Here is a 17,741-nt window from a genome sequence, read left to right as displayed (position 1 = left end):
GTAACGGTTCAAGCGCGTAGGACAACCGGCCGTTCCGTTTCATTCTGCAAAGAAAATCTGCAAATGCATCCTGGGTGCGTGGATAGTTTACGATACAGACAGAGAAGGCCTATCCATACTTACAAGGCTTGAGTTTGGAGGCTTGCGGTATCAAACCTGCTTTCGCAGGATAATATCACATCGTGCAAGCGATTGCCCTGGCCGTCCGACCTGACATGATTTTGGTCCTATAGCTTCTGTTTCGTTTGGTCACGACATTTTCATATCGAGTAACATCATGGGAGGAAGTGAACGGCAGCAATGACGTCACTCCTGTTCTACTAACAAGCCAGTTCAAAGGTGGAGACTGAAGCTATGTTCACACTTGGTGCTAGACTGCATAGCAAGCGTTCCCGTTCGAAGAGCTTTTCCGCATTCTGGCCGCGCGTACACTGGAGCGTGAACAAAAACTCGACTAAGCAAGACTAAGCAGGGGTTTTTGCTCTGGCTCCAACTTACGCGCGGCCAGAATGCGAGAAAGCTCTTCACGCCGTAGGGGAATGCTTACTACGCAGGCTAACTTGGTGTCAGAGTACAGCTCTCACTGGGCATTAAAAGCACATTTTTCCAAGCACTCACACCAGAATTCGGGCACCGTGCCTGGGTACAAGGTCTCGGCCTTGTACTCGGGCGCTAAATGGTACTACACGCATTCGTACAAAGAGCACGCATTCACGTTAAGTAAATAACGGAAATTTATTCAGCAAATAACAAAAAGTTGTATTCAAAATAATACTTAAAAAATTATCTGCTTTTAAAACAAGTTTTTTATGCAAAAAAGCAGTAATAATGGTACGGGTATTTTCATGAGTCATGAATTATATCCTTTTTGTAATAAATGATTGATTATCTGTTTTACGAGTATCGAGTACTTAGTTTCCGTGAAAGGTGGCCGATTTGTTTTTACGTCCTGAAGATCGTGAACTGACAATGGCGGAATGAAACGTGAAATTGTCGTTTTATTTTCCGTGAAACGTTATCTGTGCCTCTCCCCACCCGTCCACCCACCTCACTATCGCCACCACTATCATTCCCCACCCTCCCATTTTTACCGCCCTACGGAAATTTATTCGCGAGCTCTGTAGTCTAGTTAGTGAAACAACCGAAGTTGCACAAAGTACAATGCATGATGAAGCCCCGATATAACAAATCGTCAAGGAACGGGGAAAATTTTTTTGTTAAAACGGCATCTCATTATGCTAGGTTTCATACAGTCTACTCAGTTTTTTTAAAATTTGGTCGAGCAGAAGAACATCTTTCATTTTGTGGGACATTCCTATAAAGGGTCTCATTAAGTCGGGGTTCCACGCTATGTCACGTGAAAGTCAACAAACAAGCCTCCGTGGATTTCCTATAGCTGCAGTAGTCGAGAGAAATTATGTTTCGAATATCAGGAGAACTTTTACGCTGATAAACCTTGAAAATAGACTACTAATAGTCCCTCTTTTGTTCAGTCCGTCGTGCGCGACGCGAAAGAAAACCGCGAAAAAAACGGCCCTGCGCGTTCCCTCCGCCCGCCCCAGGATTTCACACGGCCATTTTTTACCTCGCAGGTTATTTAAGGCCACGCTCGACGAACTAAGCAAAAGAAGGACTTCTCGTAGTCTAACTTGAAAAGTAGAGGGATTGTTGAGTCATTTTTCTCGTGAACGTTCTTATTACTAGATTTTTAGGTCAGGTTTTGCCATTTTGCCTCAGCTTTCTTTATTCGTTTCTTTCTCTGGAAAACGCTGCAGCGGCTCATAAATTGACGTTTTGTCCATGCCCCAGACATCATTTTCAAATCTGCTTTGTGATTGGGTTGGTTTAAATTTCGTTGTATCATCTGGTTGAGGCTGATAAATACTGTCTCCACAAGGCGCTGCATATTTAGAGGTGCTCAGCGGTTGTACGTATGACGTAACACAGACCAAGTCCCCCGCGGCCTGAGACGTCACTATGCCCAATCCAGCCAATGGTTCAGGTTTGTAACTCAGGTCATTTTTGCAAAGATCTATAAAAGGACTTGACAACGTGTCAAAATTCCTGGGACCTTTCTTCTTCCTTTTTCCTTGAAAAGCTTGGGATCCCATATCTACGGTGAGTATTTCTTTGGAACCTGGCAAAACATCCGTGGAAGATCTACAACCGTCATTGGCATATGAACCGGCACAGTCACGTGACGGTATAAAAGTTGCGTCCTTTGTGACGTCCATCGAGGGACTTGGGATGTCGCAATCAACAGCGTGTTCTTTGCTACTACTAAAGGCGAAGTCATTTCTTTTGTTTTCGGGTAGTCCAATCGATTCATTGCTACCAGCTTTTGCAGTGTCAAGCCTTGATTCTTGCCTGATTTCAGAATCAACAACCTTAGAGTTTTTCTTGGATTCGCAATAAGAAATATTGAAATGCCTCTCAAATACTCCCACTTCAGGCTCCGCCATTTTGGTCTTAGGTGGAATTTGAACAAATTGTGCATCGTAGTTGAAATTCGAAGGAAAGAAATGCACCACCTTAGGTTTTGCTTTTCCTCGCGTCGTTTTCATCTTTAAGCTGCTTTTTCGTGGCTTTGCAGTATTAAACAGATCTTCTGACTCGTCGTAATTCGCCAGTTTATCAGTAAGAGAAAACTTTCTTAAGTCTGAATCGGAGAAAGTCAATCGTTCGGAAACCCAAGACTTCTTTCTATTCTTTCTATGAAGCTGATCCCGGCTGGGATCAAACACAACCCCGGGGTCAGATTCCAAATCGACGTTCAGGTAACTCTTCGAATATCCCAGGGGAAACTCTTGCAGCTCTATCACCTGACGTCTCCGGGGACGGAGCCTCAGGGCGTATTCCACAACCTCGTCCCCGGCATCAAGCGAGTCACGTGATCGTCTACCGTAGCGGTCCACAAACTTCCCTTCTGAATCCTTTATGCTTCCGTAACTGCCAGATTTAGGGTTTTTGTTCAAGAAAGCACCAACGCTCGTCCATTCGGGCTCGTAACTCCACGATTTTCTTTCTTCTGGATTTTTCAGTGGCTTATAGCGGTATCTTACAGGCTCGCCCAAATGGCCTACTTGACTACCTGTAAACAAGTTTGATACTTTGCTCTTGGCTTGTTTTAGTTTCCCAGATTGTTGTGTGGCATTTGCCGACGTATACTAAAGGGAAAAAATGAAAAAGAAAATTATGAGCAAGCAGACAACTTTAACTGAGGGAATAATTAAACAAACGTACAATTAAGGGGTAAAGCGCCGTTTTCTTTAAAGCACTCAAGAAGGTTTTGATCTCTAGTTCAACTGAAAATCTAGTTCGAGCACACCGAGTCACATCAGAATGACACAGTTATGGTAGATGATGTTGCTTAGCAACTTCTGTAAAGAAGACTGCGGGCTCACTTTTATTACTTAAACCTTCCTAAACCTATTATTATTCCATGCCTTTGAAATCGAAGTGCTGGGGAACCCATCACCATGCTCGCTTGCAGTTTATCTGTCCGTCATTCGTTCGTTCGTTCGTTCAAGATCATTCGTTCATTCGGTTGGTCGGTTGGTCAGTTGGTCGGTCAGCCGGTCGGTCTCTCAGTCGTTCAGTCATTCGAACAGTCAGTCAGCCAGTCATTCGTTCGTTCGTTCGTGATCTTTCGTTCGTTCGTTCATTCATTCATTTAGTCAGTCATTCCGTCATTCATTCATTTAGCAGGTCAGTCAGTCGGTCGGTCGGTCGGTCAGTCAGTCAGTCAGTCAGTCATTCAATCAGTCACTCAGTTTGTATGTAACAAACGCGTATAATTGAATAACCTGGCTTCTCTCATTCCCAAAGAATACTCAACACCGAGTAATTTTCTTTACGATATCTGACAGGTTATCAGAACGAAAATGATAACAATGTTGTCTTGAGTTTCTAGCAAATTCACAGCACGTACATTAAAGGAATCAGTATAGCAATGACAATTCTAAGTGAAAATTACTATTGTCATCTGTAATGATCTTCACCTGCATAGAGGAATTTCCTAAACTCTGACGGTGGTAGTTGTCATTGGTAGCCATGGTAACACTCACGTGTTGTGGTCTTTCCTCAGATGTAATTTTGTTAGTGGCTGCAATGCTGCGCAGATAGCATACGCTGCACTTCCGTTTCTGTACAGCTGTGATGGGACAACTGACATCAGATTCGCTTCGGTGGCGCTTCCACAGGCAGCCACAAGGTGCGTAAACGCAAAGGGCTACGACAGATAGCAGTATCAGGACCGTGGCCGCTGTGGTGATGTACCAATTGGTTCCTTTGTGTTCTTTTGGAGCTGGTGCTACTGCTGTTTTAAAGAGAAACGTAGGAAGTTATCATAAACCGGCACAGAAATGTCTTCGGTCTTATCCCTCAAGAGTCTGAGAGTACGTGCCGAATATCAGAAGAGACAAAGTCCGCTCAGATTTCGTTTTCCCGAATATTGCAAACAGATGGCACGAGACGAAATACCCCTCAATAGCTTTCGTTTGAATGGTCACACACTAGTATTTCATGCACAGACTTAAAAGTAAGAACCACCTTGTACAGCATAATAAACAGTACCACATAAAAGTACTGCTCAGTAGCTTTCATTTGAATGGTCGCAAACTAAGGTTTCATCCACAGACTTATAAGTGAAAACCACCTTGATTAGCATTATAAACAGTACCACATGAAAGTACTGCTCAGTAGCTGTCATTTGAATGGTCACACACTAGGGTTTCACCCACAGACTTAAAAGTTAGAACCACCTTGTACAGCGTATTAAACAGTACCACATGAAAATACTGCTCAATAACTTTCATTTGAATGGGTCCAAAGAAGTAGAGTTTAATTTTATGCTCAGACCTTAAAGTTGGAATCGTGTTATATACATGCATCATCACTGAAGAGTACACAGTACAAAATGAAAGTATTTTTTACTGTCTGTTGCATGGCAGACGCTTATTAAACTCACTGACATCTTTCTAAAGAAGGTTGTTTCTCATTTCCTTCTTTTTTATTATGACCGAGAAAATTACTTCTTTGTGATTGGCTGAGAGCAGGCCAATTTATCGTTAACTTTTAATTTGCACTGCAGCGCAAATTAAGACAGGCGCGTTCATAATTTTCTCGGTCATATATTAAACGAGTAATCTTATGAAAGCTCGAGCAATTAAGGATTTATGAAATCTGAAAATTCTGTCAAATTACACTCGCCTTTGGGCTCGTGCAATTTTAAGAGAATTTTCAAATATCACTCGTAATGCAAATCCTTCATTGCATTCGCATTCATACTCTTACAAAATAATTTTGTTTTGACGTTGAAATGCTTTTGACAGTTAAAATTAAGGCCAACCCCCATGGAGATTTTCTTTTCATCCGGGTACCCTTGCGGCACTGCATACGTCAGTCCTGGATCAAACAAACCACGTGATGACGTAAACAGGGCCAGATGCTTTCATTATGTTCGTCCCCACACACTACATCAGCAATTCTACATCAGCAATTCTTATTTGATTTGCAGAACGACATGAAATTCAAATTATATTATGATCTAAGCTTTGCACGAAATTCCATCAATAATTTCTCATTACTAGATCGGTTCCCTTGCAAGACATCTCAGCTGGTTTTATCCAAAATGGCGCCCATGGGAAAGGAATAGATAACAGGCAAGATTGATAAAATGTATGAAAATTTAACTGAGCTAAGAAGGTATTTTGTTAAAATTTGTATGCCAGAATTTTTTAACCCTTAAGGGAGGATTGAAAACCAATGACAGCATTTCAGTTTGTAATCAATCTTTCCTTATTAGGACTAGCCATTTGTCTTTCTTTGAATAATGAACAAAAGGGAACTCGCGGAAATCTGGAAATAATTTCTTGCGTTTTGACTAAATTCTTATTAATTTTCTTTTCTGGTAAAGGTTCGAGAATCTAATACAGTTTTGACAAAACAAGTGTAAAATGATTTCCTTGTTTCACTCTCTGATTACCGATTCTTACGTCATGTAATCAATTACACTAGGAATTTCCTTCAAAAACAGATGTCTCCGTTGAAGTGATTTTGTTTCGTTGGCATTATTAGATTTACATTCCGTCTGCATACACAAATTATGAATCAAAGTAGAAAAACATAACACTCTTGTTTGCCCACGTCTGTCTTGAATTTGAAGATTGGCCAGCCTCACTTCTAGAATCGAGATGTCTACAGGCAACTAGATAACAATCTCGCAGAAAATTTGATAATTTTTTGATTTTTATCTTTTCGTGGAGCAAAGATTTGTAATTCACTCTCACTGATTTTTACGGAAATAATTGGTCGTTCACTTAACCTTTTTCTTAATAAAAAAAAAATTGCTTTTACTGAGAACATACTTCTCATCAGAATCAGATATAATTTCAGTTGATAGTAGAAATTAACACTTTTCGTTTTCAAATCATTCAACTAGGACGTAAGCTGATACATTCTTTTAAAAGCATAAGGCGTTCAATGGAAAGAAAGATAAATCTTTTCATCGCATTTTCAGCACAATGCATCAGTGAGATTTCTAATGTGTAGTTCAAGCGGGGGATGTGATATAAGAAAAGTACTATCAGAAAATCAATTAACTTGTGACGAAAGTCTACCTTTTTAGACTTGTGGTTCCAAAGTCACACTCGTCGAATTAATTTTATCGCAATCATCCGGTATATAAAAATCGCAAATATCTAATTCCGTGGAGAAGGTGATGGCGTTTTAAATTGCAAAATCTCTCGAGATTTCGGGAATTTTTGGTGATCAAATTGCAAATATGAACGATTTACTGAGAAGTTGACTGATCTTGCTCTTATTAATGAACAAGGCAAACTCGACGCGAAATGGGTACTTCTTATTTAAATGGTTCTTACTAGTCCATTATCGAAGATCTGGCTAGAAAGCTGGTCTAATGGCCATCAAAAACACCTTTTTTATTCAACTCTCTTTCCAAAAAGGATCTGCTATTAAAAATCATTTCATTGAAAGCGTTCCTGTCAACAGAATGACTGGAATATATTAAAACAGAAGATGAAAATCGTGCGTTCTGCTGTAAAAGCGTTAAAAAACAGAGACCGCACTGACGACAAAATTCCTACGCAATTTCTCCGCAGATTTTATTTATTGATTTGTATTTTTTCGACCATTTTGATGGCATACATTAAATCTTTGAACGTTTTAAAATAGTCATCTTTGTAGTACAAGAAACGTCAGTATCATGGAATGGTGAAATATTCCTTTTACAAAGCCAAACGTCTTCGAAATTGTTTCTATCAGAATGTTATTTCTCTTTAACACTCAACCACACTGGACTAAAAACAGTAAATAACTAGGAAAACTCTCAATTCTTCAGCGAGCATAAAATTCAAAAGATATGATAATCGTTTAGAAGGAAGATTAAAGCTGATGACAGAACGGAGTTTAGCACGTTACAACTATATTGGTGATTGAGCGAAAGCCAGTCAGCGTATCAGTAGGCACATTTTTTTGTTTTATTTTGTTATCGCTTTCCAAAATTTTTCCTTATCTCTTCTCACATAACATGACTTTTCCGCAAACACCATTAAACTTCAATGCGTTCAAACCTGCTAACAGCAGATTGCAACGTTTTATTTCTGAAACATGCAGCGAAAGGAATCTTATTCTGGTCTACAATAAATTTTCGCGATAGCTCTCTAAAATATTTCAGTTGATTCCGATTCGATTTTACTTACAGCTCGGCCAGTTTCTAAAAAAAATTCTGTCTTGATAGCATCCCCAAAAGCGACGAATTTATAATAAATTACGCGCATGAAAACATATGAATCGCCGCACTTTAATGTTACAATCTACCGACAAAAAAACTGCAAACAATTTGTGGAACCAACCATTTTTTTTCGGAGGGAAGGGGGGCAGATTTTAAAAACGCACACAGCGCGGCGGGTTACATAATAAAGAAAGAATCCATTCGCCTAGTTTTTCCCGGGTGGTGCACAAAACGCATGTCTTCGTTTTTGGTCGTGTTTTGAATAACCCTTTTGAAAGGCAGATCAGCTGCAGGAAACATTTGCTTTGCATACAAAAGAATACATCAGAAAAGCAGACAGGTAGATATTTATATCGCTAATAACAGCGTCCGGCTTTCTCTCTGAATCGCTTCAGGCAAGAATGCAATGAACCCACGTATTCTCCATTAAAATGTTCAAATGCAAATTAAATCCTCGATATCAGATTTTCGCGGGAAAATAACTTTGATATCGACTGGCAGGCTTACTATCCATAAAATAAGGCTTCTTGGCGAAAAATGAGAATTAGAATCGAATTTACACCACAGCTAAAATGTTCGTTGGTTAAAGTTAAAAATCAATCATATCCAATAAACTCGAATGGAGTTTACCTACCGTATGAGTTCAATCTGTCAGTGTGAACAATGTCTTGGAAAACATAGTCCTTGTTAAGTCTTTCGCTCGACTGAACAGCTGTTGAGGATGTCCGCACAGAATTCTTGTTTCTTGTCGTTTTGGACGTATGATAATGAACTCTCGGTAGAAGTTTGAAACTGTTCGTCGCATATTCAGCTTTTTTGTCGGGTTTAAGCTTGAATAATTCTGCCAGTCGATAAGATTTCTCATTCGTTTTACCCTGTGAAGAAAATCCAAGGGATTTTTCATGCGGGTCAACTGAATTCTTGCGTAGTGTCGCTTTTCTGCGATGAAGCTTTTCGTCGCTGATCTTAAAATGCTTCGGAAGCCGCCACGGAAGACCAAAATTTCGGTGGGAATCAACCTGAATCACAAAAGAGGATATTAAAACTAGATTTAAAAAGAATTCCCTCTACCAAAATATCAATATCTAAAAAGAATTGAATAGTAAAGTAAGAAGTTGTTTGGATCTAGTTGACTTACCCAGCACTGTAATAAACAAAGGACAAGAAATCCTTTTAATAAAGGCAAGGCCATCGGAGTGAGGTAGATTTACATTTTATCGGTGTGTTCTTGAATTCAACACGCTAAACTCAGTCTACACACAGACGATTCTACAGCCGTTTCAACATACTGTTGCGCCAGAGGGCGTCGCTAAAATTTGTCCATGTAAACACAAATGAAATAAATTTAGAATGAAACGCATTGTTCTCGACACTCTTGCTAGATCACCGGAAAAGCGTGTAGGCAGAATATATAAAACAACTTCATTGGCGGGTTTAAAACTGAGACTCCCCTTCAGAATTGAGCTGGAACAAATACTCTTATCCAGTAACGCGGAACTTTTAGATTTTTTCTCCCAGTGATTTCTTTTTCAAATGTCGCAATTTTCTTGATTCACACTCAGGTCGTTTTGAGTTAATTTTTCTTTCTTCTGAGCAGAGAAAAAACGTACAGAAACCGTTGTAAGTGGGAGGTAGAAATTTTAATAGACCCAAGCGATTATTCTTTGAGTATCCGAGCCGGATTATTGGCCAAAAGGGAAAAAAAAGTGTCAAATTAAACAATAAAGCCCAAACAGTACAAAGCTATTATCTTTGCCGTGACGCGCACTAAATTTTTAATGTATTTTCTTTCTTCGCCGACTAGAAAATGAATATCACTTTTTGCTTTTGAAATCGGCGGAATACGGTTGTCCGCGGCAGAATTTATAGACGCGCGTTCGAAAACGCAAAAATGGGCCAAGTATCGAATTAAACATAGGTTATCTCACGCAAATGAAGTAAAACGTTTTCCTCGCAGCTGGAGAATCGTCGATATTCGCTCGATCACCGCGCGCATGGAGCGACATTTTAAGGTGGTCTTGTTAATCGAAGGTCTGCGGTGTAAACACTGACAAAAATCGTATTAAGCTGGATATCTGCGGTTTGGCGCCTATTGTCAGTCGGTACGGGGTCAAACAGTTCGAATATACTCGCTTATCACCTAACTGTGATATATAATTGGCGTATTTTTGCGACTAATTCGAAATCCTGTGATAAGCGATCGGCAATGGTTAGGCATAATGCAAAATTTATGCGGTTGTGTGACCGCTGTGACGTCATAAAACTGAGGGGAAAGAGTTTGGGCACTGACATGCTAATTCACCCTCCGTTAAAATTTTTTTAGGGAGGGGTTGTGCTCGGGAGGCCCTGCTCTCAGGAGGGCTTTTTCACGCGCGGGCCTATTTCCGGGGGACCTTGTTTTCGGGAGGGCTTGTTTTGCGGGATGGGTTTTTCTCGGGAGGCCCTTTTCCAGGAGGGCGTTTTCTCGGGATTGCTTTTTCTCAGGTCCTATTTTCGAGAGGGCTTGTTTTCGGGTATAAACCTGATAACCACAGGGGCAAGAGCGCACATTAATCTTAGCGAACTTACCATCTGAAGGACTACTGCCTTTTTAGAATTATTCAGTTGCCAAATGAAGCTTGTCAATATAATGGTAGATAATTTAGAGCTTAATTTACTGGTTGAGTCTGGTGTTGGATTTTATCGGGTTCAGGATTAGTATGAGTAATCAATTGTGAGGGGTGAAATTAGGAAATAATTTCACGCGCGTTTTGTCAAAATTCTAACAATTTCCCGAGTATACTATTTGATTACCTTTCAATATCATGGCTGACAAATTACACTTACAACTGTGGGTTTTTGATTTGTTTACTGTATCGAAATATTTCTCGCCAAACCTTGCCGTGGCAATTTTGTAATTATAAATTAACGCTCAAATTTTGCTAAAGGAACTTTCGATAAGCACTTCAGACAGCACAAAATGGAGGATGTTCCAAAATACAAGACGTGAAAGGTGAATAAAGTACCATTTGATCACACACCCACAATTAGAAATCAACTGCGTCATATGTTCAACGTCAACTCTAGACCCTTAACCCCACAACTAAATTAGAACCCTAGTTTCAACCAGTTTTTCAACCGTTACAGTAGATTTCTCGCTATTGTCATTTTCTTTGTTGTAATGCCGCGACTCTTAATACACCAGACACACCTACCCATCTGGTAGATATTTTTCCGTCCGAGTTTGACGACTTATTTTGAGCAGGTTTTGAGACCAGGTAGTGTTATCACCGGCAGTTCAGTGCCTTGCCTACAAAAAAAGTTACGTAAGCCCACACTTTCATGCGGTTTAGAATTCTAAAAGTAGGAAATTGCAGAAATTTGAAATCAGCCTTCAATGTTGCTGCTTTTTAATATGATCAGAATAGAATGTTTGATATTTCACAATGAATTCCAATACAATTTTGAGCGAGTGAACGTTAGAACAAGGACACAAGGATAGTTTGTTCCAATAATTTGACCTTTTTTTTCGGTCTACAAAGCGTGTTTTTGAGATCATGTCAGATCATTTCTTGAATCAGTGGTCCCGCAACTTTGTTTCACTTTCCCACAGATTTTTATTTCTCAGTCCTGAAAACAAAACTGTTTCTTTCCTACTTTGAAATTAAACAAGGTTTGTTTCTCCACCTTTTACGTTTGTTTTGAAGTCACTATTGTTAAATAAGCCACTGGTAAGGTTAGCAGCTGTCTGTACCTTTGATTTTGTACTGTTTCATTAGTAATCCAACAACTTTTAAAATTTTAAGCTGGCAGAAAACAAAATTCTGCTGAACATTTCTGAACACTGGAGTCAAAGTGACTCCCTGTAGAAACTCTTTGGAGTCGGGAATAAACTTTTTTACGTATTTGTAACCCCCGAGTAAAAGTAATACTAGTAGACCTTAGGTAATAGCTGACCCTGATCTAGAGGTCCAACCCAAAATAAAAATAACCATGCGAAGTTATTTACATTTTTATTGCACAAATAACATTTTAGGATTCCATTTTCACAGCCTTTCCACCGTGACCCTTGTTGTGCTTCTTAGAAAACCGCAAGTTCCTGAGGAATTTTGGGTCAACCTGAAAAAAAAATCCCAACCAAACGGAGATAAGTAAACTATTCAGACGTTGATATATACAGTCATGTTTCAAGTCACATGTAATGAAGTATACATACTCTACCGCTACCTGTCACTAACACGTTTTCCATCTTCTTGGTTTTCTTGACTTCTCAGCCAATCAAAGATAATTACTTGTGATTTATCAACTTTCTAGTCCACCTTGGTTTCCAAATGGCACCACCACTGGTAACAAATGTCAGACTAAGATATTGCAAATAGATTACACTACATTTTCTAAGAGGCAGGGGTTTCATTAAAGGCTAGACACCGGACGGGTTGATTTTGCCCGCCTGGTTTGAGCATCTGGAGGAAAGTTTTTATATTAGAATTTCAGTTCACATAGTTTTGCCCACATGAGAAAACCAGTCACCCTCCTGCTGTAAACACTAACAAAACACCTGCAGAGGTGTAGGTTTCAATAACCTTCACCAATCCGATCTGAGCTGATACCAGTATATCTTTGTATGTTTTATTTTTGAAAATTTGGTTTTGCATATTTTTCTCAAAATTATTGTGATTATTTGATGTTCCGGGATGTCCTGGGATGTTTCAGAGTGTTCTTGGATGTTCTATGTTCCTGGTTTTATTGATGGCCTATACACACTTGTACAAAGCTAGAGAGACATATCACTTGTAATATTTATTATCGTAAACATTATCTACTATTTGTCATTAAGAATATTATCAGTTGTTACACCTCTCTTTATTTATTTATTTATTTATTTATTTTTTGCACTATGTTTGTATCAATAAAATAAATGATAAAAAAAAATTGATTGATATTTTCTGACTAAAATGAGCTCTATCCTCCATGGCAAGGAGAGTGCATAGTCAGCTCATGAAAAGAAGTTCCCCTGGAGCTTAAAATGTCCATATGTCTAAGCCCTATCACAAATACACAGAAAAATATGCACTTTTTTTTTGGCGATTTTTTTTTTTTTCTTTGCCATAGCTTCATTAAAGAAATTACTATGTCATTTGATTGTTAGATTCAAACAGCATTGTATTGTTCATGGTAAACATATGAATCAGTCAAGCTACTTGATACAGAAAACCAAGTTAACAGAACTCAAAGCTATAACCTTCTGCACATCAGTCTGGAATTACAGTACCACGTCTCAAAACATTTCTCCCTTACATAAGCTGCCTCTTTTTGTGTATCATTTGGTTTAAGCCAACAGAAACACATGATGTAAATAACAGACAGAAAATCAAATTTTAAGAGCCTATCAGGTTTGAAAACCCCATGTTCAGAGGTACAAAAATTTTTTTGGACTTTCTGCATAAACAAAATATTGCTTCAATGTGAGCAGCTTCTCAATGGTTAGAGTAATCAACAGTTGGCTTAAAAAAAAAACCCAGAAATTCTATCTAACATAAAGAAAGCACTCCTTGTGCTTTTTTGAAGTTCTATAATTTTCAGAGGACTGCAGTTATCATTTTTGTTTTTGACCATCTCAAAACAATTTGGTGGCCATTATACCATGAATTACTTTCAAGGTAAACTAAGGCAGTAATTCAAAGCTCCAATTTCCTAAAAACACATACAATACCATAATGATATTGTGAGTTTCAATCTTTGCAATCTTGTTCTTGATCTGCAGAAGTTCTTCCGAATGCTTTCCAGGATTTTATTTGTTACCATGTGTTTACTGAAACCGCAGCCATTTCATGATGAAATGCCACTAATTTTAGCTCTCAAAGTATCTTTTAGGGTGCACTTGGAGGAAAAAAAAGCTCTTATTTCTGTGTTTAAGCCCAATTTCTGCCAGCCTCTGGAATCCAGTCTACTAAAATGGGCTTCTTTCCTGAACAGAGGCTGGAAATCAAACCTGTTGAATCAGTTTCAAGTGGAATCTTTCAGGGGTCAAATAGAGCTTGAGACACCTCAGATTGGTCTCCTCGAGGGGTTTAAGATGGATTCCGCTCAGAGTTCGAGCAATAAGTGCAGAAATTATTTACCAAAATCTACTCATAGCACATTAACTTTTGGAAATTATACTACTTAAAACAACTCACTTTTAGTTCATTTCTCTAAGTGACCCTATGATTAAATTCTCGAGCATTCTCAAGAAAGTTAATGTCAAACCTCATAAGAATGCTTAAAGCGTGTGTTATTGTGTTTTCAACTGCGTGTGTTTTAATATTACTCAAATATGGATAACTTAGTTCAATATTCTCTGACAGGGTCAGCTTGAGAACTCAAGTCTCGATAAGTTCTCCTTAACTGTATTGAAAATATTACCATACCATGAGGATTTTTTGGTAACTTAATTTTTGCCATTATTGCTTGAATGTTCTGTGGAAGTCATCTTAATCCATATTTTCTGGTGGGCATCCCCAACCTTTTTCATATGGGAGACCCCTGTCGGGGGATGACAATTGCTTAGTTTTATACATCAGAAGTTGAATGATTGATCTTAACCAAACTCAATGTAGGATTCAGTTTGGTGATTTGGAATATTATAGCTTTTTGTAAATTTGCAGACTTTAAGATCTTTTATGCAAACTCAATGATAATATCATGAATTTGCACAAAATTCAGACAAATACATCAAGCATGTCTAACTGCCTAAATGTTTTGACGAGTTTGATTAGCAGCAGTATACATGAAAAATAATGCGAACTGATCGATTGAGAGAGACGATCTTGGATAGATTACCACAGGGAATTTTGTGGAAACAGAAGTGTTGTCTACCAAGTTGAGGTGGTAACGCAACACATTACATGTAGGTCACAAATATATGCGTTACTGTTGAGCACTGCTACAACTGAATTTCAAATAAAACCTCCGTGATCAACCAGGTTATAGCAGCAATGGTTGGGCGAATACGGAAATAATGTAAGTGAAGAAAAAGTAACTGACTAATGCTAAAAGAACAGAAACACACCGTTGATAACTCACCCCTTTCAACGACGGGTAACGCTGCTTCTTCGGTTTCTTAATCCCATTCCTGTGCCATTTGTGGCCTAAATATTAAACACAATACATTAAAACAGGAGGGAAAAAAATAATATCGTGTCTTCCACGTGTTTTCAATACAAAACGACAGCTATACAACTGAAAGACAAACCTTGATTGTGGTTCGTATGATTCTTGGACTTCGCCATGTTAAGCTCTGAACAATCTCGCTAAAAACCTATAAATATCGTAGAAAATGGCATATTTCAATACTGCTATGACAATCCAAAGATTAATTCTCACAAATCAGACATCTTGAGAATCAGATGGCAAATGAGAGCAAAGATATTACCTTGATTGTCTCACGAACAACAAGGCAAATTTCTCAGAGAAGAGAAGAGAGGAAGAGAGAAGGACCACGCGGCCGCAGAGGCACCTGGGAAACTCGTTCCCAGTCTGTTTTCAACACAAAAATTACAACGTAAGAGGAGTATGGAAAGGAGAAAATATGGTATGTCAACTGAAAAATATGATGTTTAACGAGCGAAAAGTAGCTTTCACCTTGTAAGAACTGGAGGAAAAAAGGGTTCATTAGCTGATTGATATATGTATATTTTTAAAAATCAGGGCTTCTGTTCGGGTGCAATGTAATTGCAATTTGTTGATAAAATGTCCGTAGAGGTAACTTTGGACAGTGTGTCAGCTGAGCTACAAAAAGGAAGGTACCCACTTATATGTCGGCATCAGGGTTGTACGACATGCATAGGTGGTTAACGCGACTGTGCTATGAAATCACTTCCCCCCTCCCCACCCCCGAAAAGAAAAAAAAAATCAATTACATTTTGACAAATTGGACCTGAATCTATTTATGCGTGATTCTAATTTGGTATCATACCCCCGGAAGGGGGTACTCCCCAAAGTTTTTGGTAGGCCATGGGGTGTGCAGACTGAACATTGAAACCCGTACCCTATTTCGGCAGACCAAAATCTGTGATTTTCCATATTCTATTTCGGTTAGCTCTAACATTTGACGACTGCAGCTAACCAGAAATGGCTTCCTTTTTGGTAAACATTTCAGAAGAGCTACAAATTTGCCAATTTTTGTTGGGAAAAAGTGAAAAAAAAGAGAGAAAAAGATACCCTTTTTCAGACCAAAACCGCTCAAAAACCATACGGGTCACATAAAATTTCGAATTTTTGTTTTTAGCGGAATTTGAATTTCTATTACTGTAAGTTAAAAGTTCGTTTTCTCAAAAAGAGTTATTTTTGCTTTTGAAAAAAGATGATATTTTGAGAAGGATTTGTCCAATTGAGCTGAAGTTTTCAGGATTTGTTGTTCTGAGTAAGTTTTGTGTTTTAAGCTTGGAACTTTTCCATCCAGTGCATTTTGTCGAAGTTATTATTCTCTTGATTGAAATGTATGCTGGATTTTCTGTGTCAGATTTGACTGGTCACCATTTCATGTTTTTTTCACTTTTCAAAAATCTCTATGCTAAAAACAGCAACTTTTTCTGCTTTTAAAAAAACTAAAAATTTTTCATTTTGATCAGTTCTTGTAGGAGTTATCTTTTCTCAAGTATGCCCTGGCATTCCCCAACAGGTGGCAGATTCAATCAGCCGGTGTCAGGTTACAATACAGTTCTAGGGTACAAAAATATCTTTTTCATAATCTTTGGTCTTTTAGCTTTCTATAAAGTGAATACTTTGCCATGGTTTTGAATTAAATCTTAGCCATGGAAAAAAGTTTGAAAAATGGTGTGTTTTCATGTGTACCCCCGCCTCAAGCAAGACTGACATGGGAATATCCCATCGGCTATGGGGCGGTGAGATACGACCTTAACTGAGCCACTCCATGAAAGGCCGCTTTCCTGTGCCCTAGCTTGATCCTCAAATTTGATGATGACAAACTTCTTATATCAGTGACTGAAAAATTAGGAACAAGGATTTGGTTAGCCTGGGTGTTCAGATGTGTATAGTAGTTGGTGTGACGTGATTCCAAGTTCTCGCGCGAGTCAGGGCTTCGGTGGCGGAGCTCACTCACTCCACTCCTCTAGATCTGAAAGCCTGAAACTTAAATAAGCACTAGTGCGCGAAATCACTAGTTATATTTAATTAAGGCGGGTGTAAACAAAAAAATTGATCAAAAAGGACATTTTTTTTTCTCTTGGAGCCATCTGTGACTGTATCATTGAGGATTCTTTAAACAGGTGTTTGAAGGTCTAGTTTGTAAGTTTTATGCCACTTCGAGCTCTTTAAGCCGTGCGGTTAAAATAAACAACTGCATACACAACTACATACACTGTATGCAATGTACACAGGCAGCGTCCACACTGCGTCGAAGGAATTTGAAAACGCAGCTTTATTTCTACGTTTAGGCCTACCGTCCACACTAATCCGTCAAGAAAACGGAGCTTTCCAGAGACGCTCTTCAAACCGGAGAAATTTGAAAACGCCAGCTTTGCGTTTTCCTGTGGACCGAAAACATTTTGAAAACGGAGCTTTTCGGAAACGCCTGGCGTGATTCCCTGACAGAGTCAAACACAAATCCAAAATGACCGGTGATTGTTGTGTTTTTGAATTCATTCGGCGTAGTGTGGACGAAAAGCGTTTAATGTGTTTTCAGGGCAAAACCTCCGTTTTCAAATCCTCCGGCGTAGCCAGTGGACGGGGCCCGAAACTCGCGCGCGAAATCCCATGCCACTAATTATACATTTATACATTCTGGTCTAGGAAGTAATCACAATGACGTGTCAGAACATGTATATAGGTTCACCATCGTTACAGATTATAGTTTTCCCCCCTTTTAACGCTTGGACTTCTTCCAGCGTGGCAAACACCTTGGGACACGTAAACTAAACAAAGACGGTAAAATTTATGAGTGCGCTCAGAAAGGAGCTTGCCAAGCCAACCCAAAACACACACAGGAAAAACGATTACAAACCACAAA

General features: G+C 38.9%; 2 protein-coding genes across 3 annotated transcripts; both read right to left on the bottom strand.

Moving 5' to 3' along the window:
* Positions 1-15: 15 nt before the first annotated feature.
* On the bottom strand, positions 16-11,651 carry LOC145460189 (uncharacterized). 2 transcript variants are annotated; one of them, XM_081444930.1, is made up of 4 exons: positions 8,892-11,651; positions 8,388-8,772; positions 4,002-4,318; positions 16-3,167 (listed from the first exon to the last, which is right to left on the bottom strand). In XM_081444930.1, the coding sequence occupies exons 1-4, from the start codon at positions 8,943-8,945 to the stop codon at positions 1,734-1,736; spliced, it is 2,190 nt and encodes a 729-aa protein (XP_081301056.1). In that variant the 5' UTR covers positions 8,946-11,651; the 3' UTR covers positions 16-1,733. The 2 variants fall into 2 exon arrangements, with proteins under 2 accessions (XP_081301056.1, XP_081301057.1); XM_081444931.1 differs by having other exon boundaries at positions 4,068-4,318.
* A 110-nt stretch (positions 11,652-11,761) lies between these two features.
* LOC145460229 (large ribosomal subunit protein eL29-like) lies at positions 11,762-15,235 on the bottom strand. Its single transcript, XM_081444976.1, has 4 exons — positions 15,147-15,235; positions 14,967-15,032; positions 14,798-14,862; positions 11,762-11,851 (listed from the first exon to the last, which is right to left on the bottom strand). Exons 2-4 carry the CDS (start codon positions 15,001-15,003, stop codon positions 11,765-11,767), a joined length of 189 nt encoding a protein of 62 aa, XP_081301102.1. The 5' UTR covers positions 15,004-15,032; positions 15,147-15,235; the 3' UTR covers positions 11,762-11,764.
* Between the last annotated feature and the right edge of the window lie 2,506 nt (positions 15,236-17,741).

Source organism: Orbicella franksi, chromosome 11 (assembly GCF_964199315.1).
Source record: "Orbicella franksi chromosome 11, jaOrbFran1.1, whole genome shotgun sequence".
NCBI classification, from domain to species: domain Eukaryota; kingdom Metazoa; phylum Cnidaria; class Anthozoa; order Scleractinia; family Merulinidae; genus Orbicella; species Orbicella franksi.
Note: the sequence above shows the minus strand (reverse complement) of the source record. Positions and strands in the feature narration are given on the sequence as shown.